The following is a 24,555-nucleotide window of genomic DNA, read 5'->3' as shown; positions in this document are numbered from 1 at the left end:
GGGGGTTCTGGTAGACGAAAGGCTCAACACGAGTCAGAAGTGTGTGCTTGCAGCCCAGAAGGCCAACTGCGTCCTGTGCTGCATCAACAGGAGTGACCAGCAGGTGGAGAGAGGTTGTCCCCCTCTACTCTGCCTTTGTGAGGCCCAACCTGGAGTGCTGCATCCAGGTCTGGGGACAACCAGCAAAAGAAAGATGTGGACCTGTTAGAGCGAGTCCGGAGAAGGGACACGAAGATAATCAGAGGACTGGAGCACCTCTCCTATGAAGAAAGGCTGAGAGAGCTGGGGATGTTCAGCCTGGAGAAAAGAAGGCTCCAGGGAGATCTCATTGTGGCCTTTCAGTACTTAAAGGGGTCTTATGAAAAAGATAAAGAAGGACTCTTTATTCAGATAGATAATGATAGGATAAGGGGAAATGGTCATAAACTAACAGAGGATAGATTTAGACTAGACATTAGGATGAAATTCTTCACTGTAAGGGTAGTGAGGCACTAGAAGTTGTGCCAGGAGAAGTTGTGGATGCCCAGTCCCTGGAGGTGTTCAAGGCCAGGCTAGATGGGGCCTTGGCCCACCTGATCTAGTGGGTGGCATCCCTGCCTATGGCAGTGGGTTTGGAGTTAAATGATCTTTAAGGTCCCTTCCAATGCAACCCATTCTGTGAATCTATGAAAAGCCTTATTGAAGTCTGGGTAGATCACATCCACAGCCTTTCCCTCATCCACCGAGTGTGTAACCTTAGAAGGAGACCAGGTTTGTCAAGCAGGATCTGCCTTTGATAACCCATGCTGACTGGGCCTGACCACCTGATTGTCCTGGAAGTACTGCATGTGATAGCACTCAAGATAATCTGCTCCATTGTTGTCTGAAGAAGTGGATTTTTTTCCATGGTGTGAAATAAGCCAGTTCACACACTCAGGAGAGAGACTGCTTCTACTCAGGCCTCAATTAAACATAGACAGTACCTCTTCTCTTCCAAGGGAGAGCTTTTCCCTTTACACCATGAGCTTCTTGGCACCAAGGTCAGACTGACAGGCCTGTAGTTTTCCATATCCTAATTCCAGCCCTTCTTGTAGATGGGCATCGCATTTGCTAGCCTCCAATCAACTGGGACCTCCTCTGATAGCCAGGACTGCTGATAAATGATGGAAAGTGTCTTGGCAAGCCTTTCTGGCAGTTCCTCAGTACCCTTGGGTCGATCCCGTCTGGCCCCATAGACTTGCATACATCTAAGTGGAGTACCAGGTCACTAACCATTTCCTCATGAATTAGGAGGGCTTCATTCTGCTCCCCATCTCTACCTACCATCTCAGGGCATAAAGTATGGAAAGGTACAGGAAATAATTTGGATTTTGAGAATTAGTCCTCATCATTCATTTAATCAAATTATATACAAAATATTCATCCCTCCTGATCAGCTGATTTTGCCCCTAATTCTCTTAAATTTAAAAAAAAACACACCTGTGTTAAGACAGTCTTGTTAAGATTACAGCAAGCACAAAACCAAACAAAACAAATTTTATCTTGAAATTTGGAGCATTGCCTTGCATGCTCACAAAATATATTTTTTTAAGAATCAGCTTCTTTATTCATTGCATAAAGTTCTGTGATTCCTGGAACAGGACTCAAAGAACAGGCAGCTGTTCAATAGGATTTTTAGTCCTCATTCAATGTATGCTTTCTGTTGTTTATTGTCTTCTGTTCAACTCAGAAGACAGAACTGTAATTTTCCTTCTAAATGATTACCACTCAAAGTGCATCATAGACATTAATTATTGTATCTAACAAGCTCTTCTATGGAGCAATGAGTGTCATCATAATTGTTTAGCACATTAATAGCAGCAGTACAGAAAAATTGAGGTGAACATAACCACTATTACATGTCGTAATCCTGTGAATCTTCCTTACATTTACCACCACCCGTATCTATTGTGCCCTGTACAGAATAGGTATTCATCTAAGATATCTATTGTTATATCTGTATGGCAAGGGTCAACTTAAATTTTGTCTCTTTCAAATTTTTGATGGCTATATTTTGTAGTTGTATTCCTTACCGCCCAGTTGTTTCTTCATTTGTTTTTAGTTCTAGTATTGGAATATATTACAGGATTTTATATGGATTTATTAAGTGGCAAAGGTCACCTTTTCTTTGTTTGTTTATGACTACCCTGTTCACTGTCTCAAGATCCTTATTTCTGCTGAAAATTACTTATGAAGGGGTGTGAAGGGTCCTTTGAAAATATTGAGAATAACTGAATAGTAGTCTTTAACATCTACCATCAGTGAATGAATGGTTTGTGCATAAACTGACGACAAAAAACAGAAACCCCACTATCATTTTAAGTGATAGGTATTGTTTACTTTTAAGCTGGATGCTATAAAAACTTTTAGCCAGAGGTAGAAAACTACAAAACAAGCACTAAATATTTATTTCAGTCATTTTTAAACACACTTGAGAACTGTCCTATACTAACTTACAAGGTATTACAAACCAGAGACAGACTTTCCTATGGGTGACAGCTGTGGTTAGGAGGGAAACTGGACACTCATTTTCCAGTGGTTAGTACATCTAGAACAAAGGAAGATTTTTGTATTCTTGGAAATTTGAGAATTGAAGTGTTCCATATCTATTGTAGGAAATGGGTTATGTCAGTGTTTCTATTTACAGGAAGATGACTAGTGTGTGTAATCTAATTGTTAGGGGATGGATATCTTCTACAGAACAACCGCTCTGGGTTGGACACTTTTATTAACACAGTAATAACTGAGTAACAGATCAGTGATGCAGAATGGAATACTTGCTTACCTAGCAGCAGCTGTTATGTGAGTTCAGCATATCTGTTGTGTAGAAAGAGGACATGAGGTCCCAGTGCTGCTGTTTTGGTATTGTTCTGAACACTGATACATTTTAAATCCACTATTCATTTGGTCACTATCTCAGAAAACATTTAAACTAAATTTAAGTGTTACCTAGACACTCAGAGGACTTTACTGCCTATGCTTTCCTTCATAACAGAACCTTTATAGCATGTGAGATAGATTTAATACAACAACTTTCTTCTTCTCCCTTAGGCATTTCCTGGAAATACAAACTCCGATAGTGTGGTTCGACATGATTTACAACATCCAGTTATCGCTCGCTATGTACGTATAGTTCCTTTGGACTGGAATGGAGAAGGCCAAATTGGGCTGAGAATTGAGGTCTACGGCTGCTCCTACTGTAAGTTTTTCCATGATCACCTTTTTTTTTTTTTTTTTTTTAATTCTGAGTAGAAACTGGATCTCAGATTAAATCTGAATCTCAAGTACTAATCATATTGCCTAGTGCTTAATTGAGTATTGTAACCTTAACTCTGAGTTGCTTGTTATTTCTTTTGTGGGAGATTCAATACTGGAATTTGTGATAGTTCTCTGAAGTCAGTCGCTCCTTTTGATCTTCATGGCTGTTTTTTTTCAAAAGACTAACTATTATATAACCTTGAACAGTCCAGTTGAGGAAACGACAACGTTCAGACAAATATCATGTTGGGTCTTAAGGGGAACAGCTGGGAAACAAGACGTAATTCATTGCCTGGTGCTAAAGATAAAAATAAAGCAAATAAAAATTCTATCAAAGTATCTCAGATTGTCTAAATATATGACGTTTTTCAGAGGCTTTTCCATTAGTATTTGTATATGACTTTAGAATTTCCTTTGAAATCCAAATGAGGAATGGTACAAATGGTTAAGAGCAAAACTGATTATGTTTTAAGAGAAGCAAGAGTCGTTTCTAAATGCCATTCCTACAATTTGATCCTGCCGGTACCTAAGAAAGTCTACAGGCTTGCAAAAACATAAGTGTCTGATGTCCTATTTGTATTTAATATTAATGCAGTATCCTGCTTGTAGGTATTTTAGCTGCAAGGAGATATTTGAGATTTGTTTTCTTTTTAAAACAAAACAAAACAAAACAAAACAAAACAACAAAAACAAACAAAAAAACCCAGGTGTTAGAATAAGTTAAGGAGCACCCATCTTGAAGTCTCATCCATTGTCTTCACTGGGTGATTTATGAAATATTGGAGACCTTTGCCATCCTAACTAGCAATTGTGCTAATTAACTAGCAAAATGCTTTGTGATTTCAGTCTGTTAGGAGATCCGTTGTTTCCCCAAGCAGAGAGGGTTTCCCCAGGCATCTGGAGTGAACTTTTATTTAAAGCAGCAAAATTTAATGGTGCCCACATATCAGCTCAAGCAGCAATCCTCCAAGAAGAGACCCGGCCCAAAACTTTCCCTGGGTTGTTGTACAATCTTCATTTCATTCACTACAGTCCAATCGGTTCTTGACACATGAGTTACATTCCTTCAGATGGGTGGTTCTTTGTTGTGAGGCAGGCTGTTTTCTGTTATCTGTTGGGGCAGGCTCTCATCTGGCAACCTCCTTGGTCAGGACATCACCCCTTTGCCATCAGCACCACTCAACCTCTCCCACAACACTGCTCTCTGTTACTTAATCACCGCTACATGCCAGTTTCAGGTTATGGGGAGCTTACGGGGAGCTCATACTGTGGCCTAAGGCTTCTCTAAATTTACTCTACTAATGTCAAACAGCAGCTCCCCCAATTCCTTACAGCAGCTTGTTTTCCTTTTCACATTTGTTGATTTGATTTGGATAGATAGTCTAAAGGCATATATTCTTTCATTAAACACCAATGGGAACCACAAAGAATAGAGTTCTGATATTATTTTTCCTATTTCCTCGCAATGATTTAACCCCCCCCTCCCCCCTTTTTTTTTCTTTTTAAACTTCAAATAACTTCCGAGCAATAGCTGAGAAATAAATAAAACTTGTGGTGTTTGTAGCACTGTGCTGAGGGCCCTCATGGATGTTAGATACATTAAAAACAACAAAAAAAAACACAACAAAACAACAAAAAAACCCCACAGTATATTTGTTATCTGCAGAACCATAGGTTATTCTGATATTTCTTACTCAAAAAGAAACTAAGCTTCTGAAGTTTTAGGTAGCACTGTTTGCACGGCTCCTAATAAACAAATGTTTATTAGCACATTCATAAAATGTTTTACAGGCTGTTTTAAGCAGAGCTAACATTGCAGCATAGTTAATTTTTGCAGCATGATGAATATTTACTTGTAAGTATATCTACTTCAAATGCAAATTCAGGTATTTAATGCAAGAAGCCAACATTTAGTTTGTTTTGAAATATGACACTTTTTAACAGAAAAAATGCCTTTAAATAGTGCAATAAAACAATAAAACTCATGATCTTTGCTGAAATATTTACAGGTAAAAGTATTTTTTTATTAAATGGATAGACAAAGTGTTGTAGATACATAACAAGACGCTTTTAGAGACTTAAAGTAAATGTGAGAAATAGCAAAACATAGCTTGTTGACAAACTGATTTCAGTCATTCGATGAAAAGTTGCTTGGTTGACAGACTGTATATTTCTGGAGGAGAATAAAAAGCTTCTGCCAAGGAAACAATGTGTGGGACTACAAAAATATTGATAAAATGTGCATTCACAGTTGAAATGAGGTAGCCAAACATAACATTGTAGCTTTGCTCAGAGAGTAGTGTTAGTCTGCTGGCATTATCAGTGATTTCATTTTTTTTAATAACAATAATAATAATATTTTACATTATATATTTATTGGGACTTTTGTTTCAAAAAGCTCTCTTAGAATGTTGTATGGATCTTAGATGCAGGAATCAGATAGGATGTCCCTGAAATTCAGTATCAGTAGATAGCAGAGCAGTTGAAAAGAAAAACTAAACCTCACTGTATTAAAAGAGAGGAAGGCAGCACCTTAGTATGACTATCAGAACAATGTAGCAATGTGTATGAGTTCCAGATTTGTCTTCAAATGCATCATTTGGAGCCAACTGTGTAAAAAAACTCAATTGTTCCATGTAGACGTGTCCTATGGCAGTTTTTAGTCTTATGATTAGAATAAAGCATGAGTTTCACTCTACAACAAGATTCAGAATTAACTTTACATTTATCTCTGTGACTAAATGGTGACATCGAATTTGAAAAAGGTTTTTAATTCTCCCTAGGGAAAAACTGACAATTCCTAATTAATAATAATAAAAATGATAATAAAAAATAGTGAGTAAATAACTGTCTTATTGGCTATGTTAACGGAAGAGTTGCATGAGAAAAACAAGCTTGGAAAACAACAGCAAACAAATTATTATATGACATAAAAACATATTTTAGTCAATGGGAGTTTTAGGTTTCATTTTAAAAGAAGCTACTTAAGACACTCAAAAGGGGAAAAGAGTCTTTCTTTATGCTTGCAGTGACATAATTTTTCAAAACGCAAATTATAGGGAAGAAAGCAATATAACCAAAGGCAAAGTATCCAACCAGTTAAGGCAAAACCGGTGGCAGATTTTCATTCGTGCTCTTTTGGAGACAGAGGGCAAAAGGATGTGGTATATATCCTCCATCATGTCCAGTTTATGAATGTTGACAAACTGAAAAGTCATGGCATCTGGAGGCTCTGGCAACTATAATACAGTACATTTTACTAACAATTTTGAATATCATAGTAAGTTCCTGCAAGATCATTGATGGCAATGAAGGATTAAAAGAACTAATGAATAGTCCCTTTCATCTCCATCCTGTAACAGATGAATGCTTACAAAATGGAAATAGCATTGCATAGTCTTTGGCTGCACTTTTTAACCTATCCTCATAACCTTCTGGGTGCTGAAATCCTGTGGTATGCATGGAATGGACTCACTGATATCTTTGTTCTTGGGCTTTTTATGATATGGCTCTGTCGTAGATTTTCTGCATCTAAACTCCTTGCCTGAATCTTTTAGACAAAGTTGTACAGCTGATAATAAGAATTCGCAAATTCCAAATGGTTCGCGTCTGGGGTGTAGGATATACTTGAAAAAAGTCACTTGGAGACAGCAGAAAGTCATGCAAATAATATAAATAAGGCAAATAGAGAGCAGGAACAATAAAGCTCTATGAATGTTTGCAAACTGAGCTTTTTCCATTCATTGACCAGATCTATTTGCTAATACTTATGAAGCAGTGAAAGTGAACAAATGTCATTTGAGCTCTGTTAGCAAATCTGTTCATTTCAGTTGTTAGCTATACTACTTGTAGCGTGCTATGTCAAATGCTACTGTTTCAGTTTTATGCTGGATGACTGATTTTTTTAGGAAGTGAGGGAAAAGAAGGAAAAATAGCAAACACAGACCATAGAGGTTTATGAAATAATGATTTTGTATGGAAAACATTCACTGTACGGATAGTACAGTGAAAAAAACCTTGGTCATGTAAAAATTTACAAGAGCAAAAATAAGGTTAGGAGATGCTGTTGAGGGTTAAGCCATGAGGGTTTCAAATAAACATTTGCAAGAATTGATTTGGGAGTACTGAAGTGCTAAAAATTATGGGTTGAACAGATCTTGGACTAGTTAATCCTATCTGCCTGCAGTGACCTAAGCCATTTTTTCCCTTGGTTTCCCCCTGTTAATTCCACATTCGGCTGTACTCATTATTAGGAAATTTTCTGTGATACTTGAAATCTCCTTTGCTTGGTTTCATGCTGTTGCTTCTAACTACACGTCTCCTTCATTCTCTCATGTGGTTGCCCTACATATCTAACAAGAGCTCCATCCTCTTCAGAATTATTTATTGCATCTACACATCAAAGGGAATATTTAAAGCAGGTAAGAAAGCCACTGTTATTTCACTTGTGTGGAATCTGATCAGTTTTCACTTGGCCAGATTCACTAGCATACACTGGACATTTTGTTTCATCAGCATAGCATTTAAAAACAAAATAAAACACTAAAACACATGAAGAAAAGTCTACTAAAGTGACATGATTGCTACTGGAACACCCTATGCTGTATAAAATATATTTCCATATGTCTATGCGTACATATTTATTCTATTACACTTTTCGTGCCTATGTGAATATTCACTTAAATGGTGAGGATACTGATTTGGTCCCCAAATCCATGTAAACAATTCCCTACCTCCTCTCATGATATTTTATTACTTATAATAAAGGTGCAACTAAGTTGTCCAGGCAGACTTCTTTGACCATCTAAGTGGTGCAACTGCATAAAAATATTAAATAATAGATAGGAAGAACAATTTTGAAGTGTATATTTTGTGCAATCATGTTCTCAGATTTGTAGCGCAATTTTATTAAAATATTGTAAGTAAAATTGCTTTTAATTTTGGGTAAAATCATAGAATTGACAAAACTGTTTAGCAGAGGTCCGTGTGAGCTTAATAGCTTTGTTTATCACAGTGGATGGGACAGTTAGGAGTTCTCCTAAGCATCCAACCTTTTTTTTCCCCCTATTTCTATTAAATGTCAGTATTTTTATACTGGGTAGATGTATACATATTTAGGTCTATGTGTTTGATTTTTAGACAACATCATTGCAGTTCAACAGGTGCAAGCATAACTTGATATTCTCTCTGATATTAAAGGTGCATGGCTGAATACTCAGTTAAACTATGGAGAGTGAGGGAAATGAACTGTTGAACTTTTAAAGATTTATTTGAATACATGCTCTATTTGAAAGCTTACTTCGTTGTTAAGATATTTTCTAGCTTTTTGACATGGAGGGGATTCCTTTTTTCTTAAGAGTCATGAAAATTGATACTTTTTATTACCCATACATTCTTAGTTCCATGGTAGTCTTTAAACAGTTGAGTTCTGCAAATTGAAGATAAATTATGCCATCTTTCTTTAGAATTGTTCCCAATATAGATTGCTTTCCCCTACTCACTCCCCAGCAAGAGGTGGTTGTGATTGTTTCTGTGTACGTGTTCATTTATTTTGGTATGAAAATTAGAACAGGCTTTTGTTATCCCAGCCGATTTGTTACCTCTGGTTGTTAACAGTAATAAATACAGACCCATTTTGATAGTAGGTAAAAATACAAATTTAAAACATTTGTGTCTTCTATTTTAAAATTAAGAAAAAAAAATAGCAGTTTTGTAGTGCATGAAAAATTATTATTATTATTATTATTATTTAAATCAGAAGATTGAGATGGAAACAGAAAGAAAGTCCTTGGAAATATTTTTGCTTTTCCTAGAAAAACAAACAAGCAAAAAAACAAACAAAAACAGAAAATTAACCTTAATGTTTAATTTGAACTGCTTTTTGTTTCCCTAAAAAGAATATTTCAGAAAGATGTGACATGAGCTTCTGCTTTGAAAATTAAATACATAAATAAATATTTTCTTCAAAAAATAAATAGTGTATTAAATAGAAGAAGAGCACTCTTCTTTTGTGTAATGGGATAGCCTTGGCTATCCCACCCTGTCGCTAAATCAGGAACAAGGAAAAAAAGCTTCTGGGTTACAAAAAAAAGACAGGGAGAACACTTATCAGTTATAATTACAAGACAGACTCACCTTGGGGAAAATTAATTTGATTTATTGCCAATTAAAATATATTCCAATATTGAGAAACAAACACAATCATTATAACAACACCATCCCCTATCCTCCCTCTCCCAGACTCAACTTCACCTCTTGATTCCTGACACTCCTGTCTGCCCTGTAAGCGGCATGGTGGTCTGGGGATATGGTCATTGTAGTTCCTCTGTGCTGCCCCTTCCTCCTCACACCTCTCCCCTGCTCCAGACTGGGCTCTCCAAGGGCTGTCAGGTCAATCTCTGCTGGGCACCTGGAGCACCTCCTCCCCTGGCTGCTCGCAGGGCTGCTTCTCGCACTCCTCTCCCCACTGCCAGGCAGTGTTTGGCCCTTGGTGAGCTCCGCTCTCCCCGAGGAGCCCACCCGTGGCCGAGGGGCTCAGCTGGGCCCTGTGGTGGGGCCGCTGGAGCCTGCATGGGGCAGCCCAGGCCTCGTCTCACAGAGAGGACCGGCATTCCCTGGCCACTGCCTGGGTGCCTGCACCCAGTACCATTTTAAAGTTAGATCTTAAAACCTAACATATATGTTTATTTCTTATTCTTTAACTTTTAATTAGTTTGGCACAATGCACATATTTTTTCCTATCAACTTTTTGAAACTGGCAGCAAACTGAAAAGTCCATTATTTTTCCATTTCTAGTTATAATGAGGTTACTGGTAGATATTCTCAAGCACCACAGCTTTGTGAACTGCAACAGCAATGTGTTCTTTACAGGTTCATTTGTTAGCTGGCAATGAATGTATAATCAAAGTCAGAGAAAAACAAGTGTATTTTCTATGAATACATGCCCCACCAACTTGTTCAACTGTATTCTCAGACAGTTTTCAATTACATTTGAACTTTTTTTTTATTCATTTAATATTTCCTTTAGAAGGGTGTATGTAGCTGGTTCATTTGAAAAAGCTTTTTTATGAGTTTTTTTTTTGTGCAATGTATAAACAAAATGTAAGGCCAGATATGATAAAATCTTGCAGATTTTGTAGAAGGTTTAATAAAGTTTAATAAAGGCTCTTCTCTTGTGGAAAAGAGCAAACATTTTCTATTAGCTTTTCCAATATTTACCCATACCCCCCACAGAAAGGTATTGCATAGTTGTCTGTAATCAATTTACATGAGGATGGAAATTATTATTAGGATCCATAAACATCTAGAAAAGTAGAAAAAATAAGTAAGGTCCTAGTATCCTTTTTAATGAAGAAAGGAAGGTAATGTTCAGGTAAATACAAATAAAACTTTCAGTCTAATCACAGTAGTTTTGCCTGTAATGTTTTTTGCCTGAACAGATGCTTTTAATGGTTTTGCCCAGCATATACTGTTCTTGCATTTCTTTAAGTGACCATAGATCTATTTGTCCATGATGACTTATTCCCTTGAGAAATCAAGTGGCTCTTTTCTCATAAAAACAAAACAAAACAAAAACAAAAAAACAAACCCTACAGATATCAGACTATGGTTTTGGTTCTGTGCCATTGATTTAGAGCACGAAGGGCTTCACTGATAAATGTTTTCCTGCATGTCTGGATTAAAACATATATTAAAGATGCAGTATCTTCTAGGCTTTGTTCAATTTATTCTGTTCTTTCACTAAAGTTTAGCTGAAGATGACACATTCTGTATTTTTCTTTTAAGTAAAATGGTAGAGTCTTACTATTAGTAAATTTTTGTCTTTTCTCAGTCAAAGGTAATGATAGGGTTCGCTGATACAAAACTGCCTATATTAAAGAGTCAACATTGCTAAATGGAAATAACCAAAATTAACTCTTCATAATAATGTTTTTATAAAGTAACAACGTACTGTCAGTATATGTCAGTATATACGCAGTATATTCCCGTAGTTGAGTTTCTACTCAATATCATATTTTAAAGCTGTCGTCCCATCTTTTATGAGCTTTGGGAAATTAGGCAAGTGTGCTGCACATTTTTCCCTAAATCCTCTAAAACAGGGAAAATGTTCTTTTTTTTTTTTTTTCCCCACCCCATAAGAATGACATGGTATGCCATCTCTTGTGGCTGAGAAAGGTCTACCTCATGCTTCTCTCACTGCAGGGTGAATGCCCTCTGACAGGGTGCACCTACTGTTATCTCTGGCCTCTCCTCAAGGTGCAATTAATGGAGAATGGGTACCCTTAGTGTCCCACTGGTGTTTGTTCAGTCCAACAATTCTTGTAAATGTTAAAGGTCTGTAGGAAAATAGGCAGTCAAACAATCTTCTGGGTCTGTTTCATGTACCACTGAATTACATTAAAGAAAACAAATTTTCAGCTTGGCTAAGCAACCCCCTAGATTCAGTGGCTTCAGTTATAATGGTGCCAGGCATCACATAAGCTTTCTCAGATTGGATACTTTGCTGCTGTTCTTTTAGTTAGTGTAAACATTTCTAAGGCTGTCAAAAGAAGTTATTAATTCAAAAATGTTAGGGGAAACGTCTTGCAGAAATGGTAAAATATTTCCTCTATTCAGATGTAACCTTTTTTTTTATTAGAAGATGACAAAAAGTTTTAGGCTCCATGATGTTGCACAGCAAAACAATGGAATGCTGAATATTTTTCTCTTGAATATAATTCATATTATTATCTTACTATAATTACATTTTAGTATGGCTTCAACTGGATCTTTAGATGGCTTCATAGATTGTCCATTGAATAGACAGAGATCATTCAATAAGTGTTCATTTGTACTTGTTGCAGATTGTGGTAGATGTGAAAGAAAATCATTAAAAAACCCAATAGTTTTGATTTATTATTATTTTTTTTTAGAATGCCATTACACACAGGAGATGATTAGAACCTGTGTGTTTTCCTGTGTTTATAGTACTTGTGACTTTAGTAAAATGGGTATATATGAAAAATGTTTCTGTATTTTAAAGTTTAAGAATTTAAGGGAAATACACACTTGGTTTATCCTTTAGAAATTCACAGTAAAATTGGATAAATACTATATGAAAAAAAAAATCCTTAAATAAATTCATGTGTTTATACATATCAATTATGTTTGAAATTTGGAGTTAAGATTTAACAATTGTTCAGTCAAGGTATAAGTTGAAATGACAATTATGAGCAAAAACAAAAACTTCAAATTTTGAGGTAACTGAGTGGTTTTTGTCACTGCAGATTGAATTCTGAGTCTACATTCACTAAGAAGAACTTAAAAGTACAGCATGTGGCCCAAAAATGTATACATGTAAATCTATATCAAGTGCTTTACTAAGTCTAGATAAACAACTAGGTTTCTAAACTAATAGTAACCTAGAAAACTCACCTTTTCACAAAAGTGCTTAGCGATTTTTTAATTTAAAATTATATCTTTAATAAAGTAATCTGAACAAATTTTAAAAAGCGTGTAGGTAATTTCCAAATTCAGAAAAAGAAACAAAATTTTATACTGTCTCAATTCTGTGTATTCACCAGATTTTGCCATCCACAATTTTATAAAAAATAAAATAAAATAAAAAAATGTTTATTTCTTGCATGGCAACGTCTCTATTTTTTGTTTACAGATGCATAAGGTAATTGAGCTTTGATTATTTCAATATGGAACTGTTCTCTCTCTCTCTCTCTCTCTCTCTCTCTCTCTTTTTCTTTCCCATAGAACATAAATATTTAATTGCCATTTTAGCTTTAAATAAATTGAAGAACTTGGGAAGCTGGCTTTCTAAAACTGCAGCTATAAAAAGCATCCTTACAGGAAAAATTATTTCCTTACCTAAAATAATAATGATTGGTATAGCAACAGCTGGCATTTATTTAGCAAGCTCTTACGTAAGCTTAGTGATACTGCTTGAAGTCAAACAATTTGTAAAGCAGTGAATGTTTTTCTCTATCTATATCTATTTAATACCAGCAAGTAAATGCCTTGGGTTTCTCTGAATTGTGATTAAACTGTGATTAAACCTCATAAGTAAACCTTTTAAGGTAAAAAAAAAAAAAAAAAAAAGAAAATCCAAAATATTTTGTTAAGTGGTAATGAACATTAGAGAGAAGAAAATTTTCAATTAACATGTACTAGTCAGGGAAGGTAGTTGTTCATTTCAGGGAAGTGGTTGAGTCGCCATCTCTGGAGGTCTTTAAAAGACGTTTAGATGTAGAGTGTAGTGATATGGTTTAGTGGAGGGCTTGTTAGTATTAGGTCAGAGGTTGGACTAGGTGATCTTGGAGGTCTCTTCCAACCTAGATGATTCTGTGATTCCGTGATTTTCTTTAAGGTGGGGATTTTTTTTTTTTTCTAGTACCTTTGGTATAAGGTGTTGTCAATGCCTGATCTGAGAAAAGCCTATTGGGCTCCAACATACTGAAGGGGATCTATGGTCATAAATTCATCTGAATTCTCTTGTGCTGCTGGTGACCTGTGACTTAATACAATTAATACAATTAACGATTGTATTAATTGTATACAGCCTTGATTTTAGGAGCAAATCAACAGAAAAATTATTCAGGCATTGAGTATGTCTGTGTAAACCTAGGGTAGGTGGTAGTATTTCACTCAATGTGTAAACTGGAAGAAGACAGTACTATGCCTTCACCTCTGCTGAAGGTTCTTCCTAATTTGGTGTCAATTTTGGAGGTAGCAGGGGGAAGGAAGAAGCCTGTGTTACTAGTCTTTCCTTTGCAAGCTTGTTAAAAGGCTTGGTAGCTTCACACCGAGTTTGCCAGCTGTTTATAGAATCATAGAATAATGGAATATCCCGAGCTGGAAGGGACCCACAAGGATCATCAAGTCCAACTCTTGGCTTTGCGCAGGACAACCTAAAAATCAAACCATATGTCTGAGAGCATTGTCAAAATGCTTCTTGAACTCCGTCAGTCTTGGTGTTGTGACAACTTCCCTGGAGAGCCTGTTCCAGTGCCTGACCCTTAATGAATAACCTAATATCCTATCTGAACCTGCCCTTACACAGCTCCATGCCATTCCCTCAGGTCCTGTTACTGTCCCCAGACAGCAGAGTTCAGCACCTGCCCCTCCTCTCCCCTCGTGTGGGATCTGCGGGCTGCCATGAGGCCTCCCCTCAGCCTGCTCTGCTCTGGGCTGAACAAACCAAGGGACCTCAGCTGCTCCTCATACGTCATATCCTCCAGTCCCTTCACCATCTTTGTTGCCCTTCTTTGGACACACTGTGATAGTTTTATGTCCTTCTTGTACTGTGGTGTCTAACTACACACAGTACTCGAGACGAGGCCTCTGCAGAGCAGAGCAGGACAATCACTTTCCTCAACTGGCTAGCAATGATAGCCCAGGATACGGCTGGCCCTTTTGGCTGCCGTGACAGACTGTTGACTCATATTCAGTTTGCAAATGACAAAAACATGTTATTAAACACTTAAGCCATTGTTATGCAATGCATCTTCATATTTTCTCCAGCGTGAAGGACTTTCAGCAAGTCAAGCAGTCTTACTTCTTATACAAGCATAAATGTATTAGAGGGCTACTTTAAGCAAAACAGATTAAGTGAATACACTGTGCTGCAGGTGATGAGCTGTGAGACTTCAAGTCAAATACATCTTTCAATTATTTGGAAAAATCCACTGAAAACCCTTTGTTTTGCATTGTGTCTATTTTTATTTTTATTTTCCCTAAGTTTGGCTGATATGTATTAGAACATCTTCAGACACGGTGAATGAAGTATGTATTTATAGCAATGTATTTTTGAGAGATAAGGTAGGGGGATTTGAGCGATTGATCTTCTGTCATAATGCAGACATTAAATACTGGATGTGAGTAGGCCTAACTCTTACTTTTATTACATCCTGCTGTAGAAAGAAACTTTATCAAGTCAGGCTAGCACATACCCCCTAGAGAGATCGTGACTATCTGATCCATGTACTTTAAGTTTTATTTGTGTTAGTAGGTGGATAAAAAGTATTACTCTTTGGGTGTAGAAGTTTCTATGTTTCCAATAGAATCCCTAGACATGAAGAGAAAATATATGTCCAGTTCAAATCCCAGTAAACCTTGGAAAAGCGTCCTTCTGAAACAATATTAGAATAGGCTGAAATGTAGTTTTATTATTTTCTAACAATTTCTGATACTTTGAAAAATTTTCATGCACATTATGCAAGAAAAGTCAATAATTATTACACATTTCGTACCCGTTTATTATACTTGTCATTTTACATTTCTTCTTAAAAGTTGAAAACATTTAGCCACATTGTTTAGTTAAAAACAAAATGAAACAATGTTTCAATGGTTAATAATCTTTTTCTCTAAAATAAGAAATCTATTATCCAGTTGTCACACACTTTATAAACTGAATTTATTGCAATTTATCTTTCTATTTTCTGATTTTTTTTAATTGACAGTTTTAAGTCAAAGCATCAATAAGTTCTGATGTAAATGTATGCTTATGTAAAATTTTCATCCAGCAGTACTAAAACCAACAGAATATTTATAAATTTATGCTATCTTTTCTTTAAACGAACAAACAAAAATCCTTATTTTTATTTAGGTGCAATTTCCCTTGATTTTAAGAGAACAATATCAAAAGTGTAGTTCACAGTTGAAGTGAACACAATATTTAAATTCATAAACAAAAGAAAATTACTATATTTATATATTTTTTTAACTTACATGTTTTCTGATACACTGCGTAACTCATCAGTGGAGCTCATGTAATTCATCTGTTTAAAAATGCTCACATGAAAGATACTTTTAACCAAGTTTTTACATCTTCAGTGTTTCAAAGTTCTTTCGTTACTTCCATTTGTTACTTTCAGCTTTCAGGCTGAACATTGTTTCAGCCTTGTTTCTCAACATAGTTTCCTGAACTGAAACATAACTTAAATATTCAGTCAGTATTATCTGGTTGTAAACTGTATTCACTATCAGGAAATAAGGACTAGAATTACTGTTCAGATACTATTAGAAGAGACTGCTTTAAAAGAAGACTTTTCATTTTTAGTGAGCTTTATTAAAAGATAATATAAACAAAGAATTATAATAGCAATATATTAAAATATTACAATAAAATATCAAAATAAAACAGAGTATCAGAATAAAGCTAAAAATGGTTCCAACATAAGTTACTTTATCAAGTAGACACATCACTTGCGTATATAGGTATATCTGATCCTGTCAACTGCTTCGTTGACCAAGCAAACATACACCAGGGCTGTGTTGTTGAAGACATTTCTATTTATAGATAGCTTCCTTATTCCTAGCAAAGAAATTCGTGGCCTTATCTATATAGAAGATTCTTCTTAACAAATGGAAGATGGCAAAAGAAAAAGAATAAAAGAATTAAAAAATATATGAAATAATTAATAAATGAATAATTGAATGAATAAATAAATAAGTAAAGGAAAAAATATGCTGGAGAAGGAAAAGATGAATGGAATAGAGAAAGCTGGAAATCTCTCATTATAGGGGCTGTCCAAAACTGGCTAAAAGTAGTGGAGGGGCAACAGGATCTTTTCTATGGCTCTCTATGGCCTTACACATCCTGGCTTCATGAAAGATATCATGACCCCAGAATAAACACAGTATTAAAAAAAAAAAAAAAAAAAAGGAATTGGTGTTTTTTTTTTTTTAATAAATAATCTATAATGACATATTAGGAGAGAGATTTTTTTATCTGCTTAGGGATCAAAAGCTAAAAATGTTTAACAATGTTGCCACAATTGAAACATATGTACAATTACTACATGCCATATGCAATCTGTGCAAACCTATAGAGCTAGAAGTTCAAAACAGAAGAAAAAAGAGAGAGAGAGATTCATAGCTGTTTAGTCTTAATAAATTCAAGATTTAGAACACTTTTAGAACAAACTCTTATGTCTCAAACTACATGAAATCAAATGCTTTGCAGAAGTTCATTAATACTGGTAGCAGAGGTGAATTAGTTTCTTTCAGTCAGGGTTTTATAAACTTCTGTCTTGCAACCCCAGAGTTCAAACTACATATGTCATGCATGTTGTTACTTGGATAGAGCCCTTGATGGATCTTTATGATCATCACCCTTTTCAATCTCATCTGTAGTTAACTAGAGGAAAACTGAAAACATTGAAAATTGCAAAGCTAGAAGTGTCAGGAATACACAAACAGGTCGGTGCCCCTCCTGTGCTTGACTTGTGAACTGTATGGATGAACTCTACTGGGAAAGGGTTGTGTTGGCGGGTGAGGGTAGTTAAGCTTTGATGTATATTTTGACAGTGTGGCAGGGAGAGAGGTAGACTTTCAGATTCTTGGCTACATTTATTTATCTTCTTAATGTTTTTCACAGTGATAGGGTCGTGAGCATTTCTGAATCTCATATAATTCTTTGAAATTTGTATAACATGCTTATTAGAATTCCAGTTAGAAATCCTATGTATTTCTGTGACTGTGGGGAAAAAAAAAATAAAATGTATTTCTTGATCAATCGTATCTAGGCCTTGAGAGTCCTGTTCCTCCAGAGTTGAAGACTAGGAACTAATCTTGTTGCTTTGTTATATGATGAAAACAATAAACACTGGTATCAAAGTTTGCATGCCTATTCTTAAATTTCTCGGTCCATGTTTGAAGATTTAAAAGGAAAAAAAAAAAATGATGTTTTTCTCAACCTTCTAGCAAGTGCCTGTTTTTCAGAGTGATCAGCTCTTTCTCAACAGAAACAAATGACCAGCTGGCTCCTGCAAGTTTATCATTCCAACATGAATAAAATGCAAAACACTGAGTTATTTCATACTGTATAGGTATAAATAGAACTTATATAGTTGAACTTTAAAAAAAAAATAAATGTTGATGGTCTTATACAAACTAACACTAAGGGATAAATGTTTAATTCTTACAATTCCAAATATTTTCTTTACAAAAATTTAAATAATATGAACCAGATCAGATTTAAACAATATGCCACTTAAGAATGTACTATTAAAACATCGGCAAAGAGCTCCTAAAAAGAAAATGTAAAACTTTTGTGTAAGTAGTTTTGAGGTTCTGATTTTTGTCTCTTACTGCCTCGTACAGTACGTCAGGCACTCAGATCAGTTCATTTTCACTTCAGATGATCTGCAATTTGAAGACAGAGAGGGTTAAATTTGGTGCAACTTGTATTCTCTTCTCTGTTTTCTCACATCTGTGTATTTAATCATATTCCTAGTGTTCTTTCGTATTTCTATTCAGGAGCTATGACACAGATGTTAATGAAGATAGTTGTTCAGCATTTCTTAGGTAGACAAAAATCTCATTAATTTCCCTTATATAAAGATAGAGACTAGAATTCATAATGAAGTAATTTCTTTCATAGGATGCATTCTTGGCAGAAATTCATTTGTGTAATGGATAAATTAAAGAGTCTTTGGCCTCTATACATCCATCCGGTGCTGCTTGCTTATAATGATAACTAAATATTTATTGCCTAACCACACCCTTCAGCATTTTCTCTGGATGACACAAATCACAGAATCACAAAAAGGCGGAAGGGACCTCTGGAGGTCATCTGATCATGCATGGCAACCTTGATCCACTTGCCCAGGACCACGTCCAGATGGTTTTTGAATCTCCAAGCGTGGAGATCCAACAACCTCTCTGGGCAACCTGTGCTAGTGCTTGGTCATCCTCATGGTGAAAAAGTACTTCCCGATGTTCATAGGGAACCTCCTGTGCTTCAGTTTGTACCCATTGCCTCTTATCCTGTCACTGGGAACCACTGAAAAGAACCTGGCTCCATCCTCTTTGCACCCTCCCCTCAGTTGTATTGATAAGATCCCCCTTGAGTCTTCTCTTCTTCCAACTGAACAGTCCCAGCCCTCTCAATCTTTCCTCATAGGAGGGATGCTCCAGTTCCCTTATTTTCATGGCCCTTTGTTGGACTCTCCAGTATGTCCATGTCTCTCTCATACTGGGGAGTACAGAACTGGACACAGTACTTCAAGGTGTGGCCTCACCATTGCTGAGTGAATGGGAAGGATCACCTCCCTCAACCTGCTGGCAATACTTTGTCTAATGCTGAGCAGGATACAAATGTTTCACAGAAGTAAAATAGCCTGACAGTTTCTTTTGTTTGTTTGTTATTCACCCTTTTCTATCTTTTCTACTTTTCTAGTGGAATTTTTCAGTGCAATCAGATCTGATTGGATCATTGTTTAGAAATAAACTTAAATTATTGATGATATGTATATATAGCTAGAAGAACCATAAAATACTTGAATATGTTCAGAACAGCAACATTTAGGCATTTAATCACTAGATTCTTTGAAAAAACCTAAGTAGTATCTAGCATATTAAAAAAAAAAAAAAAGAAAAACAAGAAAAAAAAGGAAAAAGGAAGCATTAACAACAGAAACCAACAACGACAAAAAAAAACACTCTTAAATAAGATCCACGGTTCCTGTCTTATACATTTTTATAGTTAACATGCAGTACAAACTGCAAAGAAATTTATCTCTGTCCTGGAATATGTATGCACAAAAACATTCTGATTCTGCCAGAGAAGTCTTCTGAGACTTTGTGTTTATTTTATATAAATGATTCTGTTCTCCGGAATTTTATTATTTTTTATATATATACCTTTTGTTTTTGTTGTTGTGGTGGTAGTTTTTGTTTGTTTGTTTTGTTTTGTTTTTAAAGATACGTGGTTATCCTAGGATGCTTCTCTTACACCTTAAGATTTTTCAAAATATTTGAATTTTGGAAAAGTTTTAGTAATTTTCTAGTTAGAATGATGCAGTTACAGTACTCTTGAATGCAATACTATACTCAGCTGAAGCAAAAACATCAGCAGCACACTCTGACAATGTAATTTATCTAAAACTTCTATGACAAATTATGAAAAGATGTTCATTTAAATATCATATTGTATATCTTTGTTCTCAACAGATGGGTGAACTGGGTTAGTTGGAGTTAAGATCTTGCTACTGATGCATGATGTTATTTCTCTACATACCACAAAATAAGTAGTGTTCTTATTAGATATACAAGTGTATATGTGATAACATTTGGTAAAAAGAGCATAGCTACACATAGATTTATACTACATACAAAGAGAAATTTTCTCACAGAATGCTGTTCCCACCAGAGTACATACCTCCCGTAGATTTGCGTCACGCTCAAGTCTACTTCGTGTAAAATTCCGGTACAGTCAAACTCTTCTGGAAAATCCAGAGCTTCCAGGCTCTTTGTACTTATGATCATTACAAACAGGACTGTAAAGTGCAAAGTCAAGGACAGCCAAGTTTCTGGTCTCCTTATTATCACAGAAACTAGACAAGAAGCTGCGTTTTTTCAGAATACTCTGAAATTCACCAAAGTCAAACAAAAAGAGTGAATGGAACATTTCTAAAACCTTGAAAAGTTTCACAAAGTAGAAACTAAAGTTTAAGTAAATTATGATTTTTCTATGTATTGCACAGTAAAAAGGAAGTACTTTGAAAATACTTGGTTTTATTGCTGTGAAATATCAAAGCACAGAGGAATTCTGACAATATTCAGAGATTTATTTTCTTTAAATCTCTACTAGTTACCATCTCTCCCTTACATTACTTAATCAAAAATCATTGAATTACCATTTGTAATGGTTCACCAGAACAGATTAAAATATATATATATATATCCAAGAAATAATACATGTTGCTGTTCAAGAAGCATGAGATTCTTCCATGTTTACCTTTGCTGCTAGAATAACATTATTTTTCAACTGGGTGCACTATGTAATGAGATATCAAAAAGACTATTCATACAAAGGCTTACTACTTTTCCATCAGTTCAGTACCTGTCATACCAGATTCTTATTTGATATTTATTATAGTATGTCCATTGCTAATAGCAATATCCACACTTCTAAGATATTTTCTTACTGAAATTCCATTATAGTAGTTTGGAAGGTGTCCAAAAGTATTATGGATTTTACAAAGAAAATGAGACAATATATATTACATAAACATATGGGGAGAACTGAGATACTCTGAAGAAAAATTAAGAAAAATAAGTCAGAAGACACTGGTCATTTTAATCTGTCCATACTTTCACAACACCTGTGTCTTTTTGTGTCTGTATAGCAAGCAGAGCCAGACATACCTTCTTGCACTTTAATGTTCCCCAGTGATGAAAGCTTGCTATCCATCAGGTACAGTACATCTGCAGTCTCTCATTAGTCACTGAGCAGTTCAGTTATGTCTGTAATGTACTGTATTTTGCTTTCATTTATGTTTTCATGAGGATTTAAATTGTAGACTAGCAAGTGCTCTTGTGGTCATAACATCCTGATAAAAAGACAAGCAGGAAAAACTATTCTTATGTCCAGTTTGTAAACTTATAGTCTGATGTTTCTGATACAAAATATTAGTGTTAGATTCACAGACTGAATTTGCCAAAGTCATATGTATAATAAATCAAGAAGTTATAAAAATGATTCATATTCTCAAGCTCCAGGTATTATCAGTTGGAGTCTGGATGACTATCAGCATGTTCTCTAGTGGCTCAAGGGCAAGAAAATAATAAGATTTTGAAGAATAAGGCTAAAGATAAATTATAAACTATAGATTTAGCCAGCAAGTGTTGCACTGGGATCAATATTTTCAAAGAAAACTATGTAAATTATTTGATTTAATCTTGTCTAGTAGTCTAATGGTGGCAGTGGTGATTTTCATGGGCATAAGGATTTTATTTGTGTCTGAGTGTGGCCTAAGCTACACAAAGGAAGAGATTAAATTTAGAAACAGAGCAGTGGAACGAATGCTGTATGGTATATTTTCTTTTCAGTACATTGCAGGATACATTTCTTTCCATACTTAGATTTTAATTTTGATATCTATTTGTATCAATAATTCTCCATAGCTTATAAGAAAAGCAGAAAGAAGTCCTATAGAGCCCAGATACTTGCTGAGGCCTGATAAAAGGGCATTAAGACATAAAGAAGATTCTTTCTCCCCTCCCCTCCCCTCCCCTCCCCTCCCCTCCCCTCCCCTCCCCTCCCCTCCCCTCCCCTCCCCTCCCCTCCCCTCCCCTCCCCTCCCCTCCCCTCCCCTCCCCTCCTTTACTACCGTAACAAGTTTAGTAGATATATCATTCATTTTTTTATATTTCTGCAGAGGAATTTGAGGGCAGATACTACCCCCATTCAAGCATCTATACCAGCATACTTTAGGTATTCTTGTCTTGCAGTTCATCTTCTTATGGTTTCAAATTCTCTCCCTAGGGTATGACAGTTTGACTGTTAAGCAAGGATGTAGAGTCAGTGTTTGAGATTATCTGGTATGAACCACTTTAAATTTGCACTATGGACCATAATAGTGTATGAGCCCATCATAAGTCAGAGCCTTAAATGGACAGTCAGTTATAGAGCTGGAAAACAAGAAAGAAAAGTATATTGTATTAGAAATGGTAAAAGCTGTTCACAAGATGTCATGCTCCCTCCTTGGGAAGAAGAATTCTGCCCTGTTGCAGGCCCAAACTTTTGGATGTTGCTTAAAGAAAGGATTCATTTTCTTGTGATTATTCTGGCTTCTGTGGAGATTAGTTTCTGATCAAATCTAATTCTAACAGAGTTTTTTTTCCATCCAAACTTTTTAAACTCTCTTTAGAATTTTGTCATCAGTCCTCCAAAAAGATATCAATTTGCTAATAACTGAGAATTTAGAAAGTTTTCCCAGAAGTAGGAGCAGTCAAGAGAGTTTGGTGGTTTGACCCTGACCAGCAGCCAGACACCCAGCCTGCCTTTCACCTACTCCACTTTCCTGAGGGATGGGGAGAAAAATGGAAGGAAGGTAAAAAGAGTCATGCATGAAGATAACGACAGTTTAATAAGAAAAGCAAAAGCTGTGCATGGAAACAAAGCAAAAGGAGGAATTCATTTACTACTTTCCATTGCAGGCTGCTTCCTGAGAAGCAGGGCCTCAGCACACCTAATAGTTGCTTGGGAAGACAAACAACATAATTCTGCATGTCACCCCCATCCTCCTCCTTTCTCTGAGATTTAACATCTGAGCATGATGCCATATGATATGGAATATCCCTTTGGTCAGTTCAAGTCAGCCATCTTGTCTAGGTGCCTTCCTAACCACTATGAACATACTGGTGGTGTGGAGTGGGGGGCTTCACAGTGCAAGCCCTGTTCAGCAGCAGTGAAAACACTGTTATCAACACACAACTGAAAAGCACAGCACCATTTTTCCTGCAATGAATGAAGTTAACTTCATCCCAGCCAGACCCAGTACAGACATGTAAGAGGAAAATTTTCACTTCAAACATCCTAATGGTTAAAACTCACCTGTCTACCTATCTTCCAAGATGTGGGGATGGAGGTGGGAGCTGCTTCTGAAAGAGGCTTCAGTCTCGTTGGCTGGAACATGAAATCCTCTGTACATATTGGGGAGATTTTGAAGTTGAAAGAGCTTCTTTTTGTCTGATTTTTCTAAGGACTTTATTTCTGATATTAACTCTGAACTGATAATCAAAGTAAGTGTCTGTTTATTTCACTAAGATAGATAAATATGAATTCCTTAAGTCAGAATGAATTAATGATGCATTTATTAATTTCCAATCAAATAATATAGCCTATTATAATGACGAATGTCTTGTTTGTTAGTCATCTATTTTGAATGGCATTATAGGTTAGAATTATTTTCAAGCAGTCATAAAATACAGCAGAGTATATACTGGCTTGTGAACCTAGCAGCAGGATACTCTATGATCCAAGTGCAGGTATTCTATAAAGATGATTTTTTTGTCTTTTATTTTTTAAAGGAATACTGATCAAATTTAATAAAAATACTTCAATAATGTTATAAAAAATGTTTCAGCAAAGTGTCATTTACATTCGTGTTATGAGTTCTAAATAATCACTGTAGGTCCTCTAGTCTTGGTATTTTAATTTCTGAAAAGTGCTCAGACAGAACACTTATTATATTTACTCTTGTAGTGGACCAGATGATCTTGAAGGTCTTTTCTAACCTTAATGATTCTGTGATTCTGATTCTGTGATTCTAAATGTTTAAATTCATAAGTGGATCCACTTTGTTTGCTCTTGTAAGCATATAGCATCTTTCTACTGAATTAGAGGAGTTAAAGAGGGAGTCAAATCATCTTCTCACTGTATATTACTTAGTGGATTTTGAAAAAAAAATAAAAATAAATTCAGTAATTTGTGAGACTCACATTTGGCTCTGATTTAGCAGGCATTGTGGAATGGCTGTCACAGCAGCCAATATTTCTGTG

General features: G+C 35.7%; 1 protein-coding gene across 21 annotated transcripts in view; it reads left to right on the top strand.

Annotated features, from left to right (window-relative positions):
* CNTNAP2 (contactin associated protein 2) overlaps positions 1–24,555 on the top strand; it is a 1,160,459-nt gene that overhangs the window by 507,677 nt on the left and 628,227 nt on the right. For all 21 annotated transcript variants that reach the window (XM_080582584.1, XM_080582595.1, XM_080582598.1 and 18 more), the window contains one exon: positions 3,070–3,217. In XM_080582584.1, the coding sequence (XP_080438710.1) occupies positions 3,070–3,217 (148 nt within the window). The remainder of the gene's footprint in view (positions 1–3,069; positions 3,218–24,555) is intronic.

This window comes from Anser brachyrhynchus, assembly GCF_964034855.1.
Source record: "Anser brachyrhynchus genome assembly, chromosome: 2".
NCBI classification, from domain to species: Eukaryota; Metazoa; Chordata; class Aves; order Anseriformes; family Anatidae; genus Anser; species Anser brachyrhynchus.
The sequence above is the reverse complement of the archived record's forward strand: the minus strand, read 5'-3'. Positions and strand labels throughout refer to the sequence as shown.